Source organism: Prionailurus bengalensis, chromosome E4, assembly GCF_016509475.1.
Source record: "Prionailurus bengalensis isolate Pbe53 chromosome E4, Fcat_Pben_1.1_paternal_pri, whole genome shotgun sequence".
Taxonomy (NCBI): Eukaryota; Metazoa; Chordata; class Mammalia; order Carnivora; family Felidae; genus Prionailurus; species Prionailurus bengalensis.
The window spans coordinates 40,403,220-40,426,221 of record NC_057360.1 but is presented as its reverse complement, the minus strand read 5'-3'; the positions used below and the strand labels follow the sequence as shown (position 1 = coordinate 40,426,221).

General features: G+C 49.0%; 1 protein-coding gene across 1 annotated transcript; it reads right to left on the bottom strand.

Moving 5' to 3' along the window:
• Positions 1 to 2,228: 2,228 nt before the first annotated feature.
• Positions 2,229 to 21,370, bottom strand: LOC122476341 (arginyl aminopeptidase). The gene is made up of 11 exons (XM_043568909.1): positions 20,854 to 21,370; positions 16,336 to 16,476; positions 15,871 to 16,019; positions 11,277 to 11,393; positions 10,393 to 10,628; positions 7,427 to 7,540; positions 6,423 to 6,535; positions 6,139 to 6,247; positions 4,768 to 4,992; positions 3,817 to 3,959; positions 2,229 to 2,826 (listed from the first exon to the last, which is right to left on the bottom strand). The coding sequence occupies exons 1-11, from the start codon at positions 21,298 to 21,300 to the stop codon at positions 2,668 to 2,670; spliced, it is 1,953 nt and encodes a 650-aa protein (XP_043424844.1). The 5' UTR covers positions 21,301 to 21,370; the 3' UTR covers positions 2,229 to 2,667.
• Between the last annotated feature and the right edge of the window lie 1,632 nt (positions 21,371 to 23,002).

Below are 23,002 nucleotides of genomic sequence, written 5' to 3'. Positions count from 1 at the left end.
CCCGTCTGTGAATGCAAACCCCACTGGAGAGCCTGAGCACGGGCAGTATAGCATGGGCAGGAAGCAGACTTGTGTTCAGGTGACTCCCCAGCTGTGCGACTCTGCTGGTCTCCCCACGTGTAAAGACAAGGCTTTTTGGACTTAATAATCCCTAAGATTTCTTCCAGCTCTAGTTTTTTATGCATCTAAAGCGTAGGGATAGAAGTATCTCTTTCCCCACTTCCTTTGTCAACGCCACAACCCTGGGTGGTTGGTGACCAAGCTCGGCCTCAGTGGGTGAAATGGTTACTCAAACAAATGGTGGCTCCACCTCCAGAGCTGCCCCTTCTTTGACTCTACAGCCAGAGGACTCAGAAGTCCATCTCCAGGAATCTTCTCCTCTTTGTCCGAAACTTCTGGGCACCTAGGAGAGGGGCTCAGGGTCCAGGGCCCCCTCCAGTAGGCCAGGGGTGGCAGGAAAGCCTGGGGCTCTGGTGGTAGGATTTTTCCCCAGCCCTTCAGGGGGCCTCCCCCAAGGAGCCGGAGGCGGGCACACCCTCCACCCAGTCACTCACCCTGGAATGTGGGAGAACCGGCTTCTAGCCCCAGGACTGCTCACATGCTCCCCTGCCCTGGAGGACACCTGGCTAAGGCTCCAGAGGGTGGGATGAGAAGGATGTGGAGAGAATAAGAAAGGATATCAGCTCCTTTGCCTTCCCAGGGCTTCACAAAAGAAACGGGGCTGAGATAAGGAATCTCTATAGGCTAGCGCCTTATCTCCAAGTATGAATGCCTTCAATAGCCCAATAGCAGGTGATGTTATTGCGGAAAGTAGGGGGAAAAGACTGCAGTTTGAGGTCAGTGCCTTGGAGGTGGAGTGGGAGAAGGTTCTAGGATAGTGGTCAGAGGAGCCCTGGAGTAGGAGGCAGAGGCCTTCCCTGCCAATGGCAAGAAGACCCCTCCCCGTGAGCTTGCAGGGACAATGGCACTGCCTCATCTCTCGGACACGGATGGCCAGAGCATTGCCTCACAGCCCTATAAAAGGACAGGCACATCCGGCAGGATCGCTGAGTGGCAAAGGTGGTGAGCAGGGCAGGTGACACAAGTCAGGATCCCCATGCTGTGCAATGTGAGGGCTCACAAAGTTAGTGGGGTCAAAGAGCAGCCATCAGAGGAAGACCTTTCCAGCCTTCTGCTTCCACGGAGACTCTTCGCCATTACTATTACCAGAACTATCATGCCATACGTTCTTGTGCAAACAAGGAAAGACAGCCACTGGTCTCAGAGCTGGTAAAGCAGACTCCGAGCTGGGGGGTAAATCTGGATGGCCCTAAAATCATCCTTGCCGATAGCATAGCACCAGGAACAGCCTCGAAAGAACCATGGAGACAGTCTGCCATCAAAGTGTCAGGGCCTACCAGAGCTCTGACAGTCCTGGGCCTCCAAATCCCTCTCCTCAGACCCAAAGTTCTCTCTTCTGCTGGTGAAGCTCTGGGTGTGCCAGGGGACAGAGGCCTCACTGGCCCGCCACCTGGTCACCACCATTCCCTTCCTCTGGTTAAGAGCAAGAACAAATCTATTTCAGTGGCTACGCTGTGTTTTCTTTCCCAACCCCTGTGCAGGGAAGGGAGGCCGAATGGACAACCTCAAAGCCAAGGACACAGCCACAATGGTCAAGAGTGCCTTGTATTCCTGTGCCTGAAAGGCAGCTTCAACATATTTAAATATTTTTTCATGACTCTCCCCTCATCCCACACCCCAAATCCAAGCTGCTAACTGCTTAGATCCCCATGTTGAAACCAGGAAAGCAGAACTTAGTGCCAAAGTTCTGGGCAGACTCTATTTATTACCACATCATTAAAATACTTATCCAGGATCAAAAGCAGGGGAGTCCCGGTGAAGCCCCAGGGACTGTGAGAAGGCCGGAGAAAAATCACTAAAATACACATTTTTTAAGCAATGGAATGGATGAACAGGAATGGCGCCACGGGTAGAGAATTTAGCTGCCTTAGAGAGAACTGGAATGAAGTTCATTTGCTACAGGTGTGCTTCAGCCATACCGCTGTGTATGTTTTCATCTCTGTGTGTGTGGGACCCCTACCTCCTGACCCTGGGGGTTCCCTACGGGCAGGAAAGTGCTGTCAGCTTCTGGGGGGGTCCCCAGTGACCTGCTCAGACTACTTGCCCACAGAGGGCGTGCATGGAAGCAGAAATTTCAATCACTCAGATTGTAACTCTGACTCAAATACTTTTCACTTAAAAATATTTATTAAAATAAAGATTAAACCTGGAAAAAAAAAAGAATTCCCAGAATGCAGCCCTTTGCACAGTACTTCAAGAATCAGAAAAGGAAAGGAAAGAAAAGGAGAGGGAAGAGAAGGGAAGAGAAAGGACCAGAAAATCCTCTCTGCTCTTCCCAGAGAGTGGGGAGGGGGAGAAAATTGCCTGCCGTCACCACAGCCCGCAGCCTGCAGTAGAGAGCTGTGGAAGGTTCTCTGGTCTCAGGACTTCCCGGTCCAGAGAAGTTCCCACCAAAGCAGAGGCCCAAGAGTCGCAGCCCCCAAGCCAGAGAACAGATTTTTCCGAGGGTGTGTAAACTTCAGGAATTTGACTGGAGAACTGGAATTTGGGAACAGTATTCTGAAAGCCTGCGAAGTCTGAAGAGGCAGAGGCCATGCCCACGAGCTTCTAACTGCCCTTGGGCGCCACGATCTGCTGGACGTAGTTGACAACGTTGCTGTGGAGTTGGGGGGCGGTGGCCTTGAAGGTCTCCTTGGCAAGGGTCTGGGCCACCTCGCTGCCACCCATCATCGCATGGTACAGCGGAAGAGTGTACTTCTGTTTCCCCTGCAAGAAACACACGCACACGCGTGGCCTAAGCAGGCTGCTCCGTGCGTGCGTCTGCATGGCCCCTGGCCCTGCTCTAGCGGCACGCCTCATCAGGTGCCAAAAGGGATGTGGGTATCAGTGTTGGAATGAGGAGTGTCCTGGCAGGTGTGCTCTTATTCTGGCATCTTCTTGGGGGCCAAAGATCCACGTGGGTAGATCTTAGGTCTTCACAGTCCATGACAGCACAGGGGCATCTACACTCAACAGAGCAAATGAGGAGGGCAGGCACAATGGGGGTCCGAACCTAGGAGGCTGTAAGTGCTTAGATGCCAAGCTAAGAGCCGGTAGCAAAGGCTGCAGCACGTAAAACTGAGGGCCACGTGAGGCCCAACTGCGGTCAAGTGCAAGAAAACCCACAAGTCAAATCCACATCAACGTGAGATTGCCACATCACAAAGTTCCTCAACTCCAGAGGCTCGGAGAAGCCCTCCGATGGCACAGAACACCTGCAGACAGGTACGGAGCTCCCGTCGCAAACAGATGTAGGCATCGGGGTGCCACTTCCTACCCAGCCCCACCTCGCCCGGCAGGGCAGGCTCCTGCTGCCGCCTGAGCCCTCCCAGGTCACGAGCTTCCCCCCAGGAAGCAGGAACCTATGATCTCACCCTTTGCTGTCTCTCTGGTCCTTGGGCCCCGCAAGACCGGCCCTCCAGTCCCGCTTTACCTTTGTTCCCAGGTGGGGGGTAGCTCTGACTGGCTTTTACCGGGGGATCTGGAAAAGGCTCCCCAACCCTGGAGGCTTCTTCCCCAGGCAACACCTCCACCAGCCACACTCAGGAAGGAGACTGTTGATCAGGGTCCTCCCGAGGTCCTTTCCCTCCCGCCCTCCCTCCCTCCTCTGCTCCAGAGAAGGGCAGAGAGTGAGGCTCTACCTGCAGGACTACTGCCAATAAGGCTGAGCGGCCCACCTCGTGCCTTGAGGGGGACAAGGAGGTGGGGCTCACCCACCTGGCTCTGGAGGAATTCCTTCACTTTCCAGAAATCCTCCTGGTGGTCATTCTTAATGACGATCTGGCCCCATCGGAGCCGGAGCTCCGCATTCTGGGAGTTGGAGATCTTTGGGTAAGTCTCTCCCAGTTTCTTCACATTCCCTGAAAAGAGGAAATGGGTTTTTAACGGCTGTTTCATCAGAGCCACGAGCCAGAGGCCAAACTCCAGTCTCAGCAGTCTGTCCATAGGCACTCCGGAGGTTCCGGGAATGACGTCAAGGAGGTTCCCACCCACCCATTTTATGCTCATTCTGGTCATCTTCTGCTCTGAAAGGGTAATGTCCTATTTCCGAATTTACCTTAATTTCTAAGGCTCTTCCATCAAATTACACACTTTCTGCCATCTTCCATTTGCCCTCCAGGAATAAAGCACAGGTATCCTCCTCAAATACCCTGTGTCCCATTTTTCCTCCCACCACCACCACCAGCTAAAAGTTAGTCTGGTGTTCACTTTTTCTCTTTACAACACCCCTGGGTGACTGCTATTTCTGGCTGAGCAGCAACTTAGCATTAGTGGTTGACAGCTTCCAAATCCCAGCCCCAGCGTTTATGGGCCATGTGACCTAATTGTGCTCAAGTTCATTCTCCATCACCTGGGGGTTACAATCACAGCAGCTAGGCACAGAGTAGTTACGAGGACTCAATGACCTCAGACGTAGAGTTTAAAAGAATTACCTGCTGACCCAGAGGGCTCAGCAAATGCTAGGCTTCATTATTCTGTTCCCCAGGGCATTTGCATGTATGACTTACATCACCTGTTGACGTGTTTCTTGTGAAGTGCTTGCATCCACCTGCTAACACCTGGCAATGGCCTAGGGGTAGGCATTGCAAGGGCTTCCCTCCCAGTCTCCCTCTAGCTCCTGATATAAAGCTCTGTACACCAGGAACCTGGATTTACCCGCTTTCTTACCGGGAGGGAGAGGGGATTTCTGGAGGATCTTATCTAGGAAGTAAACCAGCTGGTAGGTCTTCCAGGTAGAAATGGCCACAGCTTCAATGGCCTTCATGTCCAGCTCCTTGGTCACCCACAGCTGGGCCAGCTCTTCAGCAGGCTTCATAAGCGAGTCCCCAGGGGAGAGGTCAGGGAGGTAGGGGGGCCAGCCAGGGGTGTTCAACCACCGATCAAACTCAAAACCTGTTTGGTAGAAGGAGAGAAGGTACTGTCAGAATGCTCTGGTAGCATCGAGGTCAATTTGCTCCAGCAACACGGAGACCTCAAGCTCCTGTCTGCCTCCATCCATCCCTAACGCTTAATATCACTACCCCACGCAACCACCTGCTTCAGTCAGGTCCACTTATACTGAGACCTAGACTGTTACAGTCAGACTAGACTGCCTCCTTTTCTACTGTGACAGTGGTTTTTGCTCCAAATAAACACTGCTGTCAGAACCAAGTGGATGAATGCTTTCCTAGTGTCAATCAAGTTCACGTTCTCCTTCAGATGACCTGAACGGCTTGGTGCAGAACCTCCCGGGCTGCCTGGGCTCCTATCTCTGCTCTGCTCTGCCATTAACTAGCTGGGAGGCCATGGGCATGTAACTTCACCTCTCTGTGCCTTTTATCTGTAAAACGATAAAAGGCAGGGTAGGAGGCCCTTAGTTGGCAGTGGTGAGGATTAAATAAGCAAATACACATTATGAGTTTAGCATCCTGCCTGGTGCATAGTAAGCACTCAGTAATTATTAACTTTCGTTAGCCACAGAGTCTCATGACCTTGAAGTGTGGGCCTCCAAGCAGAGAGTAGGTGCTCCAGGCCTGACCAGTCCCGGCTGTCAGCAGGGAGCTGACTTTGCCAGCCCGATGATGGACAGACTCAGGGTCGGCACAGCATGAAGTGGGTTGCCTCATCTGTGACAGGCCACCATCTACTCTCTCTTAGGAAGCAGTGCCTCCCCAGCTGAAATCAGGGCTGCCGCTGGGATTTTCCTTCACTCGGAAGGCTGAACGAGGGGACTCCACACTCACAAGGCAGGGCTGCTGCCAGGACCAATGCCCTAGGTCACGGCCTGGGCCGTGGCAACTCTCTGGGGCAGAGTTGGGGGTTTGGTTGAGTGTGTGCAGATGTGAGGAAAATGAGGACAGAGAAGAGAGACTGAAGAGACAAAGTGGAGAAAATGAGGTCAAGAGGAGCAGAAAGAGTCATTCTCGTGGGACAAGGCTGTTTGCCACTTGCTACGTGACTCCAGTTCGTTTTCCTGCCCCAGCTTAGTCTTCCCAGATGTGAATTAGCCATAATTCTCTACTGTCTTCTAGAAGCCTGTAGGCCGGCTCCTCTGCTCACCTGGAATGGAATCCACTCTCTTCTTCTTCAGCTCAGGGAAGTATTCCAAGTAGAATTCTAGAAAGTCATCAGCTAAGATACTTTGGAATTTGAATTCATTAACATAGGCCTGCAGGGAGGGAGGTACTTTTCAGTCCTTCTGGATCCCCTGGGGAGCAGAGTCCCTCTGTTCCTTGGATTCTCCTCCAACCCCTTGTCCCTTCAGCCCCTGCCTCTACCCCCGTCCTCTGGCCCAGCTGGTTTCTCTGCACGTTCTCCTTTCACCCCTCCTGAGTTGACTATACCTTGAGAAAATTGTCAAACTCATCCTGATCACCCACCAAGTGGGCCAGGTATGAGACAAAGCAGAAGCCTTTCTCATAGGGGGTCTCGTTGTAGGTATCATCTGGGTCCACACCTAGCAGAGAAAGCAGACACTTGTAACCTGTCGCCTTCATTGTTCTTCTCCAGCTCCAGATTCAGAGAGTAGTTATGGAAGAGATCAGAATTCAGCTTCCCCAGGTTCAGCAAGGCCAGGAATGTTTCCAGATCCATCTTAGCCTCTCTCAAACCACTTCAAAGTTGATCTTAAAGGGTCACGAATTATGGACATAATAAGAGGACAAAGAAGCAACCTTCCAGGGGAATTGACAAATTTCCTTTTTCCTGGGATTGCTTTGCTCCATTGGGTTCCATTGAGTCTTAGGACTGAGCACAGGGCTCAGTGCCTTTTCTATTGGTCACCACCTACATGCACAACCTCCCCTCCCAGAACAACTGGTTGTTTCCATGAATGTTCTAGACCAAAATAAACTAATTACCAGTCTACAAGAAGTTCATTTTCATGGTCATTGGCATCAAGGAACGTGAGCTTAAATTGCATGAAAAAGTTTTAGATTAGTCACACAGGGGACTAAGGAAAAACGTTAGAAAAGAACACATGACCTTGGACAAGTCATTTGACTTGTTGGGTGCTCACTCATATCCTCCATAAAATAAGGCTAACACTTAATCTACAAAACCACAGGTCTGACTTGATAGAAAAAGAAGGGTATGGGCCTGCACAAATGGATGGCAATGGTATAGTCATTAAAAACTGCACAAAACTGGAAAGAACTCCTATCTGGCTGGAATGGCTTGGATTGAGTCTGTCTAGAGGCCAGGGAACAGCTACAAAGAGCTCTGGAGGGCTCTTCCTTCCCAAGGAGAGTATTCAAGGTGTGCACTGATCAATATGAGGTTCAAAATAATTTGGGGCTCCAAGCCCAATTTAGGGGAGGGGAGAGTCAGACAGAGGAGCCTCCTGGACCTGGTTCAATCTTCACTCGGAGCTTGTTGAGTGGGTTTTCCTCGCCAGTGATGTCCATGTGCTGTCGAAGCAGAGCCCGCCCGGTTGCAGCTTCTAAGCAGGTGTAAGCAGAGCCTAGGACAAAAAGAAACCCTAGGTCTCTACAAAGTGTAACATCACGTCCAAGTATACTTTCTGGACAGAGGACGGTTGCTGCCCCCTTGTGGCCACAGAAAAATGACAGATAACTGAGGCTTAGTATCTTTACCCTCCTGGGGATCCCAGGGCAAGAGGGGTCAATGACAGAGAACCTGACTCAGCTCCTAGCTCCCTGTTGCTCTGGCCTAAGAAAGCAGTTGGTTAAGCTCAGGCTGTCAGTCTCACCCGCACACAACGATGAGGGAATCTCATGCCTTTTCCTGTTACCTTTCCTTATCAATAGATTTTTATTTTTAGAGATATTAATTTGATTTTCTATAAAAACAGATTATAGAGGGGACGCTTGGATGGCTAGGTCGGTTAAGCGTCTGACTTCCTCAGGTCATGATCTCACGGTTCGTGGGTTCGAGCCCCGTGTCAGGCTCTCTGCCGTCCGCATGGAGCCCACTTTCAATCCTCTGTCCCCCTCTCTTTCTGCCCCTCCCCCGCTCACACTCAAAAATAAATAAAATTTTTTAAAAAGAGCAGATTATAGGGGGGTCTGAGTGGCTCAGTCGGTTAAGTGTCCAACTCTTTTTTTTTTTTTTTTTCCAACATTTTTTATTTATTTTGGGGACAGAGAGAGAGACAGAGCATGAACGGGGGAGGGGCAGAGAGAGAGGGAGACACAGAATCGGAAACAGGCTCCAGGCTCCGAGCCATCAGCCCAGAGCCTGACGCGGGGCTCGAACTCACGGACCGCGAGATCGTGACCTGGCTGAAGTCGGACGCTTAACCGACTGCGCCACCCAGGCGCCCCAAGTGTCCAACTCTTGATACTGACTCAGGTCAGGATCTCATGGTTGTGAGATTGAGCCCTGTGTTGGGCTCTGCACTAAGCGTGGAACTTGCTTGGGATTCTCTCTCTTTCTCTCTCTCTCCCTCTCTGCCCCCACCCCCGGCCCCCGCTCCTTCTCTCTCTCTCTCTCCCTCTCTCTGAAATAAACTTAAAAAAAAAAAATGTGAGCTACTAAAAAAAATAAAAATAGAAAGATTATATATTCATTTGACCGTTCCTGTCAGACAAGACAAACGGTCACCCATAATTTTTATAAGGGTCTCTACATCTCCTCTGGTTCTAAAAAGGACTGAGGGAATGGTTGAGGGAAAGGGGACCAGGTTTTGAACCAGCCACCTCTGCCACTCACAAGGTGTTCTGACTCTGGGCAAGGTATTTAATCTCTCTGAGCCTCAATTTCTTCATCTGTGTGGCTGGATGATAATATTTGGTAGCAGGATTCTTAGCGGCTGATTAAGATATTCACACATAGGCTTTTGCTCTACATACTCTGGATGAAAGTGTAGATCTGCACAAACTTTCTGGGAGGCAATGGACAATGTGTGCTAAAAAGCCTTTAAAATGTTCAGATCCAGAAATTATGTCTCTAGGAATCTATCTTTGTTGAGACCATCTGAGACATGTGTGAACATTTCGATATAAAAGTATTTGTCAAACTATTCTTTCATTAGGAAAACGGAAAATATTGGAGACTGATTGAATAAATTAAGAAATGGCCATACCATGCAGCTATAGAAAATTTAATGACTTGGGAAAATGTTTAACTTTATTAAGTTAAAAAAAAAGGCAGTTTTAAGGTCTGATGATTCACACACACGCATAGAAAAATGTTTGAAAGGATATATTACATTCTCTCTGAACAGTGAGATTATGGATAAATGCATTGTATGTGTTTTCCCATGTACATCAAAAGAGATTTTGATGACAGAAATAATAAACATTATTTTTTTTATAGTATCTGATCTATAGCAGGTTTTCAATAATGAGACAACGTTGAGAAAAGATTTTAAAAGCCCACCTGGGCTCAATTTGGGGTTCTGTCCTCAGCTGCTAAGTGGCTTGGGCACATTACTTATACTTTTTGAGTCACAGTGGACTCATATATAAAATGAAAATAATATCTCTTTTATCAGGCTACGGTAAAATTGTTAAGTGATGTATTTGTTTTAAATTTTTTTAATGTTTATTTATTTTTGAGAGAGACAGAGAGTGAGCAGGAGAGGGACAGAGAGAGAGGGAGACACAGAATCTGAAACAGGCTCCAGGCTCCGAGCTGTCAGCACAGAGCCCAACATAGGGCTCAAACCCACAAACTGCGAGATCATGACCTGAGCCAAAGTCAGACGCTTAGCCAACTGAGCCCCCCAGGTGCCCCTTAAATGATGTATTATTTTTAATAAGATGCCTAGGACAAAGCTGGTATGTAAGTGTTCATTAGAAGGTATCATTATAATGGTCTTTTTAAATTTATTTTTAATATTTTACAGTAATCTCTACACCAAACGTGGGTGGGGCTCAAACACACAACCCCAAGATCAACAGTTGCATGCTCTACCGATTGAGGCAGCCAGACGCCCCTGATTCATTCATAAAATTAACTAGCTATCTGGGTGAACAGCCCTGGGCAACTCTACCCAGTGGCTGCTCGGCTGTTGGGAGAACAGAGCATCAAGTGTGTCCTCAGCTTTGATGAGGGGGTCCTTTCGCTGTTAGGTCCCCTATCAGTCAACACGCAATTTGTGAGATTCCCTTCCCCTAAGCCTGCTAACTTAACGACATGGAACGAAGTAGAGATCACACGCTTAGAACGAACGTTTGTCTAGAGTTGGCCCTCCATGGCCTCTCACCAGAACTTTCTGCACTACTTACTGCTCCTCCCCTCACACCCGCTTGTGTCCCGAAACTTCAAAGGAGACCACATTGGCCTCACTGGCTAAGGAACTGGGGATAGGGCCCCTAGGAGAAGGAGGGGACCTGAGGGCTGGCTTACCAAAGAGGACAGTAGAGATCCTCCTCTGGGCATACATGGTGAAACCTTCATTGAGCCAGAATTCACCCCAGTTGGCATTGGTGACCAGGTTCCCAAACCAACTGTGGGAGATCTCATGGATGATGACATCAGCCAAGGAGCGGTCCCCTGCTAGCAGGCAGGGGGTGACAAAGGTCAGACAAGGGTTCTCCATTCCTCCAAATGGAAAGGATGGGGGCATGAAGAGCAGGTCATACCTGCCGAGAAAACGGGAGGTCACAGACAGGCCTCGGCTCCCCAGGGCTGACCCTGCCTCGCCTCCCAGCCCCGACCCTCAGTCCTGAGAGATGCAGCCACTGAACAGGCGGTGTTCAACACCGGGCACCGTGCTGAGATGACGCCCAGGCTCCTCAGTCCCCCGGCCAGCTCGCTGGGACTTCCCTTTCCCCGGGTTTTGCTCTCGTGGAGGCGCCTCTCTGAGACTTGCTCTCCATTCTCCTTCACACCAGGGGATGGGCATATGGTCAGCTCTATCAACAGTTAGCTCACCGGTGACACAAAGCCCACCTGGGGTCACAAAGACCTAACAGAGCCTTTTATCTGAGGAGGCTGAAGTCTGGAGATGTCAAAGGGAAAAATGAGAGTATGTGGCTGCTTTTAGCAGCCAGGAAAGTAAGTCGACAAAGGTCCCCTGACAGTGTTTCCTGATCTCCACACTTAGCGGCTGGAAGGCACATTTTGGTCCCTTCAATAACCCTGTCAGGGTCCCCTCCTCAGCAATAATGAACAAGGCCTGGCTCATCCCTTCCTCATTCTTTCCCTCCTTTCCTTTACTTCTGGATTGGGGAACTCTGCTCCGGGACTCAAGTTTAACAAAAGACATCAGAGTCAATGTGATACCGCACCTTCCCCAAACGTAGGGTCCAAAAAGTTTCTCTCCTGTTGCCAGAAAATCTTCTACCACCCCGTTGTACTCCTCCTTGGCAGCCTTGATCAGGCAGGGCTCAGCCCACACCCGGCTCCTAAAGACAAAAGCACAGAAAAAGAAGAATGGTGTTTGGAGACCTATTGTGGAGACCCGATCCCGAAAGCACCTGTAGAAAACTGGCAGTCTTCTACTGGAGCCAAAGGAATGTGACAATGTGGCCGCAGAGACAGGAGATGCAAGGTCAGATCACCTGCATGGGTCCAAGGGACGGATAAATGAGATCGCGACAGAGCACTGTGGAGGCAGCAGCCTCCCGTGTGCAACAGGCTCAAACTCACACTGCTACAATTTTACGTGTCCAACACTGAATGTGACCTTGCAAAAGTCACTGACTTCTCTGAGCCTGTTTCCTCATCTGGAAAACGAGTGGTAAAAATGAAATAAAGACAGCATATAAAAACCCCTTATACAATGCCTCATGTACTAAATGTTGGTTTCCTTTCCCCCACTTTCTGGAGACCCAGAGCGGGGCTTGAACTCATGAACCATGAGATTGTGACCTGAGCCCAAGTTGGACCCTTAACTGACCGAGCCACCCATGAGGCGCCCCCATGAGAGCATTTTATACCAGTAAGTGGTATTATCGGATTGAGTCTTGACGGATCGCTCTAGCTGCAGTACCCAGAAAATACCTTAAATTACAACAGTGAGTATCCCTAAGTGACGTATGTAGGATAATGGGTCAAAATCAGAATCTTGGGTGACACCAGCACACGTGGGGTTGGGCAGAGAAGAGCCCACAAAGGAGACCAGAAGGGGCGAACCAGGAGGTCCTGGAACCAGGACAGAATTGTGTCATGAGGCCAGAGGAGGGTCAACAGAGGCAAAAGAAAAAGAGGAGAACATCAAGACAAGCACTGAAGAGCAGCCAATGTGTGGTACATGTTGAGGCCAGTGGCCTCTCTTACTACAGGAGTTTCTGCGGTGTGACCCCGAGAGGTGTTGATTCCAATGGGTCCAGGCAGTAAATGGGGGGTGAGGGAGTGTATATACTACTGTTCTAAGAAACTTGGCTAAGAAAGGAAGCAGAAACAGTGTGCCAGAAAGGAGTGTGGAGTCCATGAGTTTGTTTTTTGCTTTGTTTTTGAACTAGGGGAAACAGGAACATGGTTAGGGGTCAGAAGGAAAGAGCCAGTGGGGGGCAGGGAGACTACCCATTTGAAGAGCGAGGGGTGAGCAATAAGGCAAGGCCCCATGGGATCTGGGGGAGGGGCTGAGTCAATGATGGCTCAGATGAAGAGATTTGGCTTTAAACAGAAGGGGGGACCCCTCTTCAGAGTCCAGGGGGAAAAAGGGGACGAATGAAGGCAGATGAAGATGATTTTTGACATGGAAAACAGGAAGTGGACATGACCATATCTGACAAATTAAATATACTCAATAAAGGAGGAGACAAGATCATTGCTTGGAGTGAGGGTAGGGTGTCTGAATAGGAAAACTGAAGAGACAAGTCTTCCTTTAAATCCTTCCCTCCCCCTTCCCTTCCTTCCTTCCTTCCTTCCTTCCTTCCTTCCTTCCTTCCTTCCTTCCTTCCTTCCAGGAGAGTGAGCCAGAAAGGTAAATCAAAGGTCTGCTGAACAATATTGAAAGCCTATCTATAGTTGAAGACTACATCTGTTATATTTTCCTTGAAAACCACATAAATGTCTATTTCAACTTAAAAAAATTTTTAATGTTTACTTATTTTTGAAAGAGAGAGAAAGAGAGAGAGAGAGAGAGACAGAGCATGAACGGGGGAAGGGCAGAGAGAGGGAGACAGAGAATCCGAAACAGACTCAGAGCCTGCTCAGAGCCTGACACGGGGCTCGAACCCACGAACCATGAGATCATGACCTGAGCCGAAGTCAGACACTTAACCAACTGAGCCACCCAGGTGCCCCGTCTATTTCAACTTTTAATTCCAACTTTTCACCAAAAACCAGAAATGGGTAGCAGAATCAGTATGCACAGCTGTGTACTTCTCTCAGACACCCAGGTACAGAAGAAAGAGAAAAGGGGATGGTCGGAGCCGGGGCTAGAAGTTACAGCAGCAGGACAGCGCGCAAGGCAGCCTGGGATGTTGGTAGGAGATGATCAACCCCACACCTGGGCCACGGAGAGAAGATGGGCCAGGTCACAAGAGGCTGGTGCCCGGGAGGAAATGTACAGCTTGCAGGAAGAAAGGCCTCTGGGAGCTTGAGAAGCAGATACAGTGGGAGTGAGGCCACCACAGGGCTGGAAGGTTAGGAGCGTGGGGTCAGAGAACGAATGAGGTGAAGGTATTTAAAATTTCTGCCACAGCACAGCTCACGATAATGCCCGCGGCCAGGACTTACACCGTAGTGTGCCCTTGAGTGCGGGGGCCTGAATCAGGTGGAGAAGGCTCCCTGGAGAGAGGAGCTCGAGAAACCCTGAAGCCACCCTCAACCCTGGGTGTCGGACAGGGAATCCAGACGGAGAAAAAAGTCGCCAAAAATGCTGTGACAGGGCACGAGGTTGAGAAAAGACGGTGACACGAGAGTCAGAAATCTGCAAGGAACTGCTTTGTGACCAGCTTGGGTATCACAACTGGCAAAGTCCTTAAACCCAGGCTACTCCCGTGTGCTGCACCTAGGAGGTGCAGGTCAGGGTAGGTAGGGGACATCCAAGATACTGCCACCAGCCCACTGGTTTCTGTCAGAAGACACTGGAGTGTTCTCGGTCAGGCTGGAATCTCATCACCAGTGGTCTGGCGCAACGAGCACCGGATGTGCAATGGAAACGCATGTGACTCTGCACAAGCAATTCTACCTGAAGCCTCGGTTTGCGTATCGGGAAGATGGAGACAATAATATCCCCCTCAGTGAGGTTACAGAAGGATCAGAAGAGATTATACATAAAAGCGACGACTGGGATACATCCACTGTCTCTTCGGACCAGGATCTCCCTCCTCTGCTAACGGGGACCGGTCACAAAGTTTGCCAGAAGAGCCTGCCATCCTGCGTACCTACACAAGAGCCTCAGATGTGGGGCAAAGACCGACTACCTGACTGGCTACCCGACTGCCTGACAGGGGAAGGAATGAGTCATCGTGACCGGTGACACAGATTCTATCCCCTGGATTGATGTACTCGATCATCATTTTATTACAGAGGGCTCAAAAAAAAAAAAAAAAAATCATCATTCTCCAGTGTGTTTGGAATACATTCCCTCATTTCTCATTAGCAGCTCAGAGTCGTACTAACGGAACCCTAGTAAGAGAAAATTCTCTAAAATGACATTCCCTTACGGGGCGCCTGAGAGGTTCGGTCAATTGACATCAACTGACTCTGGATTTTGGCTCAGGACGTGATCTTGCGGTTCGTGAGATGGAGCCTTGAGTCGGGCTCTGTGCTGACAGTGCAGAGTCTGCTTGGGATTCTCTCTCCCTCTCCCTCTGTCCCTCCCCTGCTTTCTGTCTCTCTCTCTCTCTCTCTCAAAATAAGTAAATAAATAAGCATTAAAAAAGTAAGCATATTAAAAATAATAAAAATAAAAATAAAATGACATTACTTTACTTAACTATTTCCCTGTCAATGCAAAGCTGACATTCCTTTGGTTACCTACTACCCTATCTGTCAGAAACACAGCCCTTCATGAAAAAAGAGCACCTAGCTTTTCAAGACCGGTGTTGTTTTGAGTGTGTGTCCTTGAAGCAGAGGCCAATGGCATCCCATTCATCATTCTCTCTGAAACCCAGGAACTAAGATTCACGACTGAGCCCAGCTACAAAGTCTGAGGCTGTAACCAATCCTGGCAAGGACACCAGCACCTCCAAGAACTGAGCAAGGAGCCACAGCGACGGAGGCAGGAAACGCACCACAGCTTTACCATCCAACCTTTAACATTTTACATCAGGATTACGCTGTGCTGGCGGATCGTATGAGGGTCGGGAAAAACCTATACTCCTGGGCAAGTTTCTTTTCGCAGGAAACCTTACAAAATCCTTATTTATCTCCATGAAACCCTTCTAACTTCGTGGAGGTCTCTCTGTCACCATGGGTTCAGGTTTATGCATCTGGAGCAGACAAAAAAAGGAGCTTCCACTTTCTTCTCCAGAGGGAAACAATGACATCAACGTTGTATATTTCCAGGAATTGACTGCTAGAGAAAACGGGGAGATTTGGTACAAAGATTACAAAGCAAATACAATTGCTAGCAGGGAACTCAGAACTTAAAGACACTAATAAAGATCAATCTGACACTGGTGTCTCAGCGCCAACCGTACTCCACGAGGTGGCCCAGGACAGCAGCTACCGCTAGTAGGACCGATGAGCTCATTCTAGACAGCAGGATTATAGAACTGCAGGGAGGGAGGGAAGGAGGAAAGGACGGGACAAAAAGAGCACTTCCTCCCGCTGTATTCATACCACACACTTCTCGGCTGCAGAGAGGCTGTGGATTCAGAGAGGATGTGAGACTGTCCCAAAGACCATCACACTGGGGCCACTGGTCAGAGGCCTCCTCGGCTCGAGGTCAGTCCAACCTTGCCTGTGGGGGTCTTTGTCTCCTACCTGGGTCCAACTTCCGCCGAAACCAGATCTCCGATGGCCAAAGCTATCAGATAGGAGGGGATGGGCTGACACATCTGGAAGAAGAACTTATTTGGACCTCTCTTCTCCCAGGTGTTAGCACTCATCACAGCTGTGAAGCCATCTGGGACCTGACAACAGAGAAAGCTTAGGAGATTTTACCTGGACAGAGTCTCCTTTTGATTAGCTTAAAGGACAGCACGGCCGGCAACCTGCATGGTGATAGCAATGACCTGGAGCCCATCTTGGGGAACACAAAGGTTTCAAGACACGAAACTTGTGCTAAGCTGATGAGATTTAGCACAAATAAAACTTCTGTACATGAAGGAATTCTGCAGAGGGGCCACTGGACAGATGTAACAATTTACCAGCTGAAATGTGGCCAGACAGATCTGGAATTATATTTTCAACCCCAAGGGCAAGTACACTTAACCTTAGCCCTCTTACCTCAATAAGAGCTGAATATCTGCATTTCACTGCAGGAGTGTCGAAGCAAGGGAAGAAGGCCCTGTTTAGGACAGCCTGGCCCTGGGTATAGACAAAAGGCTTCTTCTTTCCTGCTGTCTGCTCAGGAGCCAGCCAGCAAACCTAAGAGAATAAAAGAACATTTCAAAACTGACACCCCCTACATGAGCTCAGTCCAGCCAGGGAAAAGGAGTTGGCTGGCATGGGAGACTTTTAGGGAATCCTTACAATCCTTCTGCCAGCAATTTGGCCCTAACTGTGAAGTTCTCTCCTACTGTGAATTTAATCTACCTTGGAATCCATGCCAAGGTATGACATCCGCTTCACATGGAAGAAACACCACAAAGGGTCTATTCCTCACTGTATCCCATCAGGCATCTCAAGAATTCTAGAAATGGCCTCGGGCACCTGGGTGGCTCAGATGGTTAAGAATTCCAGACATGACCTCTGACCCTGGCATACGGTCTTCCTCCTCTGAGTCCTTCACACTGTAGTTGTTTCTCATCAAAAAAACAAAACAGGGGCACCTGGTGGCTCAATCGGTTAAGGGTCCGACTTTTGGCTCAGGTCATGGTCTCACGGTTTGTAGGTTTGAGCCCCGCATCGGGCTGTATGCTGACAGCTTGGAGCCTGGAGCCTGCTTTGGCTTCTGTCTGTCTGTCTGTCTGTCTGTCTCTCTCTCTCTCTCTGCCCCTCCCCCGCTCATGCTCTCTCCCTCTCCCTCTCTCTCTCTCCCCCTCTTGAAATTAAATAAACATGGGGCGCCTGGGTGGCGCAGTCAGTTAAGCGTCCGACTTCAGCCAGGTCATGATCTCGCGGTCCGGGAGTTCGAGCCCCGCGTCAGGCTCTGGGCTGATGACTCAGAGCCTGGAGCCTGTTTCCGATTCTGTGTCTCCCTCTCTCTCTGCCCCTCCCCTGTTCATGCTCTGTCTCTCTCTGTCCCAAAAATAAATAAACATTGAAAAAAAATTAAAAAAAAAAAAAAAAGAAATTAAATAAACATTACAAAAAAATAAGGAAGCAGCTGTATTTGAACTTCTGATAGAACACACAAAAAAAGGAGAAGTGAAGTGGGAGGAGTCTGTGATTAACATGTGTTCTCCAGGGGTGCCTGGGTGGTTCAGTCCATTAAGCGGGCTGACTCTTGGTTTCGGCTCAGGTCCTGATCTCATGGTCTGTGAGTTCGAGCCCTGCTTTGGGTTCTGTGCCGACAGCACCAAGCCTACATGAGATTCTCTGTCTCCTTCTCTCTGACCCTTCCCACTCACATTTTCTCTCTCGAAATAAACAAAAAAATTTTCTAAAAAAAAAAAATTCCTGAAACTAAATTCTCTATTCCTGAAACTAAAACTTATCCTTTCAGAATAAATGTATTTTATATTATAGGCATTGGCTATATATAATTCTTTAAAGAAATTTTTTTAAGATGTTTAAGTAATCTCTACACCCAATGTGGGGCTCAAACTTACAACCCCGAGATCAAGAGTCGCACATTCCACTGACTGAGCCAGTGAGGCACCCTGGCTATATACAATTCTTAATTTGTTTTCTGTTAGCCTTTAACCAAGGGCAAATCTGAATGGTTATTACAAACCCAATTTTTGCCTACAGCAAAAAGTTTACTTACCACATAGATCTAACTGTGGGGCTGGGGGCTGGGGGAGGATATGTCAGCACCAAGTGCCATTTAGAATTTAGAAAAGGATTAGGTAAATCCAGGAAGCAAAACTTTCTGGTTTAAAGGTGAGTCAGACTGAGATGGTTGGAAAGGAGAGGAGAAGACACTCTCAAGCAGGCGGATAGAACATGAAGAAAGGCACGGATGGACGGTCTCTGGGAGCTGGTGGTAGGTTTCAGATACAGGGGTGGGCGGCATGCCTCGGCAGGTGCACTTTGAAAGGCTTTGAACACAGGTATTTGAGACCTACTTTTAAGAGGCATAAGGACACCATATGGAGATGCTAACTTTTTCTTTGAGATTTGTGTGTTATGTGTGTGAAGATTTTAATGAGTCTCTTTCCAAAGAGTATAGTACAGATGGAAAGAAGGAGAAAGAAACACCACATGGTATTTCTGTGGACTGGAGAAAGTGGCACTACCTGAGCCAGGTGAGTGAGATCACCCCAGACAGTCAGAGATCATGTTGATATTATGGATTCTCATTATCATGTGATGAAAACAGCACTTCACTTTTGTGACATTCCACTAAATGTTGCTCTGAACCTAAAACTGCTGTAAAAAATTAACTTTTACTTTTTTTAATTTTTAATAACCACAGTCTGATCATGGGAAAAACAGACAAATTCCAATAGAGAAGCATCCTACAACATGTCTGACCAATACTCCTCAAAACAGTCAAGGTCATCAAAAACAAGGAAAGTCTGAGAAACTGTCATAGCCAAGGGGAGCCCAAGGATACATGAAAGCTAATATACTGTGGTATTCTGGATGGGATCCTGGGACAGAAAAAGATATTAAGCAAAAACGAAGAAAATCTGAAAAAGACTCCGAACTTTAGTTATCAGTATCGGTTCGTTAATTGTAACAAAGGCATCATACTTGCAAAATGCTAAGAGGGGAAACTGTGTGTGGAGGGCTATATGGAAACTCTACTACCGGCTCACTGGTCTTGCTAATCTAAACTTTTTTAATCCTATTAATGAAAGAAATTTAATGAGATGACAGGAAGAGCTAACATACGGTGTCGCCAGGCACTGTATTAGGCACTTATATAAAGACAATGCATTTAACTTCTGTCAAACTCATAGACTAGTCCCTGGCACATCTTAATAAGTACTGGTCATCCCCACCGTCACTTCTTATTCATCATCTTTGGTTGAGGTTTTTTGTTGTTTGTTTAGAACGACACAGAAGACAGAATGAAGAAGCCTGCAGTACAAGTACTCTTGTACTTGTCTCAAGAGTCTAAAGTCAGGGAGAGGCTGCTACCTACAGTGATTAAGGTGAGTTGAGAGTCCTCACTTGGGATGGTGGCAATGAGAAGGAATACATACAAGAGCCTTTAATGCAGACCTTCACAGGGCAAAGGGCAGTTCTTTGTAAAGTGTGGGTCTCTGTTGTTCTGTCTCTATGGAAGCTATTTCGTTTTGATTTTTTTTAAGTTCACTTATTTATTTGGGGGGGGGGGGGGAGGGGGAGAGAGCGCAAGTGCAAGCACCCAGATTGGGGAGGGACAGAGAGAGGGAGAGAATCCCAAGCAGGCTCTGCTCTCTTCTCACGGAGCAGGAAGCAGGGCTCCATTTCACCAACCCATGAGAACATGACCTGAGCAGAAATCAAGAGTCGGCTGCTCAACCGAGTCACCCGGGAACCCCTCCTTTTGTTCATTTCGAGGTGCCACCTCGAAATGAAGGCAATTTCAGAGAGGGCTTAATATTTCCAGTTATCCTGTTGGATTCCAAGTTCCTGCCCCAAACCAGAAACTAGACTATAACAACCAAACACAGCAACCAAACACATTTACAGATATTCCGTTACCCTTGGAGGGTTTTCCCTTTGCCTTGGAAGTCAATTTGCATTGCTTTGGACTTTTCCTTTTTTAAGCAAGTTCTACCCCAGGTTCATTTACTCCCTGAATAGCGGGAGCTGGAAACGGAACTGCCCTTTGAGCTGCCTCTAAGAGTGAAAGGGAACTGCTAGCTAGATAAGTAAACTGTCTGTAGGCCAGCAGCCTACCCTGAAACTTGCAAGCCACCCCACCTGACGAATGACTAGCAACCACAGCCTCAGAACTCCCTGTGAAGGAGCTTCTGACTTTCACAAATGTAAGCCACAGAACCATCCATCCTTTCATACCAATATTTGTCCTCCCATCAACAGCGAGAGGGCCTACTACACCCTCATTCCATTTCTCGCTCGTACTCAAATTCTTCCGTTCATCAAATCTAGAACTTGGCAAAAGAAAACTTAAATAACTACGGGGGTTCAGGATTAGTTCAGCCTGGGGCACTACAAGAACGCGTAGGGCAAAGGGCTGAGTCAACATCCAGGGCTCATGGGCCGGCATTGTCCAGGGCTGCCATAAAGGAAAAACTAGGTAGCTCGTTATCAGGGACCTAGGTCCCAAGGCCCCGTGAAACATTAAATTCGGTTTATAAATAGCTCGTTATCCTGAAAGCCGCCTCGGCTAAGGTTTCCTCTGCAGGTAGAAATGGCAGCCCGCCAGCGTGATGAGGGGGAAACAACGCAGACAGGCCACCACAGTCGCTAGGGAGGGGAGGCAGGAAGGGTGGAAAAGACGAAGGGTGCACAGCACGGAGGCTGGCCTGAAGCCGGAAGAGGGAAAGCGGGCAGCCTGGGAAGAAGGCGGGGAGCTCAGGGCGGGAGGCGTGCCCAGGGGTGCCCCGAGGCCCCTCTCCGCCAAGGCGGAAGCATCTTCTCCTTTCTCCTGGGGGTGGGGTGGGGTGAATGCCGGCCGGCGGCCAGCTCGGAGGGCTGGAAGGGCGGGCAGGAAGTGGCCGGGTGAGGGGGCGAACTCACCCCGGGTCCCTCCCCGACGCGGTAGGTGAGGAGAACCTGGAAGCGCTCGCCGGCCGGGAAGGGCTGCGGAAGGGCCACGCACAGGGCCTGGCCGTAGTGCGAGAACGGCTGCGTGCGGAAGTGCACGGGCTCCGCGGGCTGCTCCTTCGAGTCGGGCCGCTGCCGCTGCAGCGACGCCGCCGTCACCTCGAGGCACGGGTGCGAGTCGAGCCGCAGCTCGGTGGCGCCCTCGGGCACCAGGCAGCGCAGCTCCAGGACCGCGGTGCCGCTCAAATTCCTGCTGCCCGGGCCCGGCCCCGGAGGCCCGAACTCGGCCCGCAGGTCCAGGTGCAAGTGCAGCATCTCGAAGGCCCGGAAATTGGAGGCCGAGGCCACGTCCACGGCCTGCGCCGAGTGCAGCGGTCGCGGGGCCGCGCTGGAGCCGCTCGGAGGCCCGTCGCTCGCCATAGCCCCACCGTGCCGTGGAGCAAACGCGGGGAAATCCGCCGGCTCCGTCTACTGCGGCGGGAAGCCCCGCCTCGAGCGCCCTGCCCCGCTGCGGGCCACGCCCCCTCGGGCCACGCCCCCAGGGAGACGAGGGCTGGGTCACCCCCCTCTCCGAAAACCTGAGACCTGACCACACCACCTCTCCCCTGTTCACCAAGGCTCCACTCTTCCAGCTTTATACGAGGTACCTCTGGACTTTGGAGAAAAGGTACAGTGGGATAATTTGGTCCACATTTGCCCAAATTCATCGTACTGCGATGTTACAGTAGTCCGAGTGGCGACACCTTTCTCTGCTGACGTTTCACTCTCCTAATCTCCCAGGAAGGTAGCAGGATGTAGATTGAGCCCTGGATCCAAGATCTCAAGCTCTGAGCTCGACTGATTATTAGGATTGTGTGTCACCTTGGGCAAATCACTGCCAACAAAGGTGAATCTCTGTAAGCCCCTTTCTGCACCTGTAAGATAGGAGTAATATCTATCTCACAAGTTAATTGTGAGAACTCAGTGGGGTAATTTGCCTAAACACACTTGGTAAACACAGAATTCCACACCAGATCAAGGTTCATCCCAGGAGATCCCAAGCACATCTATCTTTCCATCCTTCCGCCAAGGTAATGGCTTGGCTGTGCGTAGTGTGTAGTTTTATTTCCCTGATTGTGTTGAGCCAGGGTTACTTCTACTTTATACTTTGTTTCTCTTCTGTATGAATGGTGTTGCAATAGCCCTTCTGTAAATAGCCGATCAGTGATGATATTTTCACAGATCAGGTAGGGAATGAGATTTTTAAAGACAATGTAGGGAGTTTTTCATAAAACTCATAATTTTTATTCATAAAAAATATGGTTTCCTACTTTTACAGTGTTAAACTTTTATTTTATGAAATGTTTATGGTAGTCTTTAAAAATCCCATATTAGGTCAATGTTTTTTTAACTTACTTTTCAGTGAAATCCAGAAACTTTGGAAAAGCACTTTTCTGTGGCTTTTTAAGCGCAGTACTTGGTAACTATTAGACGTTCAATACATCTGCCTCCAAATTATTCATTCTCTGATGCAGTGCGTTTTTGTTGAGCGTTTACTATACACGAGCCATTAGGCTGGGTGTCACAGACCTTGTCCTTGTGGTGCTCACAGTCTACCTCACATTTTCACTGACCCAAAAAAAAAAAAAAAAAAAAAAAAAAAAAGGTCATGCAATTCCATGTGCTGGGCTATTCTCTGGGAAGAAAAGTATGCTATGGGAACACAAGGGAGAGACACACAGCCTGATCTTTACAGTTAAATATTGCTGGAGCAAGAGGATCTATTATCTGTGGCTGTGGGAGAAAACATTTATGGACTTATGCTTCTCCTTTTAGCGTTAAAAATTTTCTGTAAATATTCCCATCGTTCCCACTTCTGCTTCCCTGCATGGCTCCCAGAGTCTGATTTACCTCTAGATGGTACTTGTAACAACTCACAGCAGATTCAGGAAGGCCTTCTTCTCTATAGAGAGATACTAAAGATACTTTACAAAGATATTGAGTGGCTCCGTTGGTTAAGCCTCGGACTCTTGATTTCAGCTCAGGTCATGATCTCACGGTTGGTGGCATCAAGCCCTGCATCGGTAGAGCCTGCTTGGGATTCCCTCTCTTCCTGTCTCTCTGCCCCTCCCCTACTCCCTCT

Coding starts and splice junctions, on each gene's coding strand:
- LOC122476341 (XM_043568909.1), bottom strand. CDS start 21,300: ATGGCGAGCGACGGGCCTCCGAGCGGCTCCAGCGCGGCCCCGCGACCG. Junction 11,394..15,870: donor TCGGCGGAAGTTGGACCCAG/GTAGGAGACAAA, acceptor TTTTGTCTTTAG/GAGCCGGGTGTGGGCTGAGC. Junction 6,536..7,426: donor CCGAGTGAAGATTGAACCAG/GTCCAGGAGGCT, acceptor TTTCTCTGCTAG/GTGTGGACCCAGATGATACC.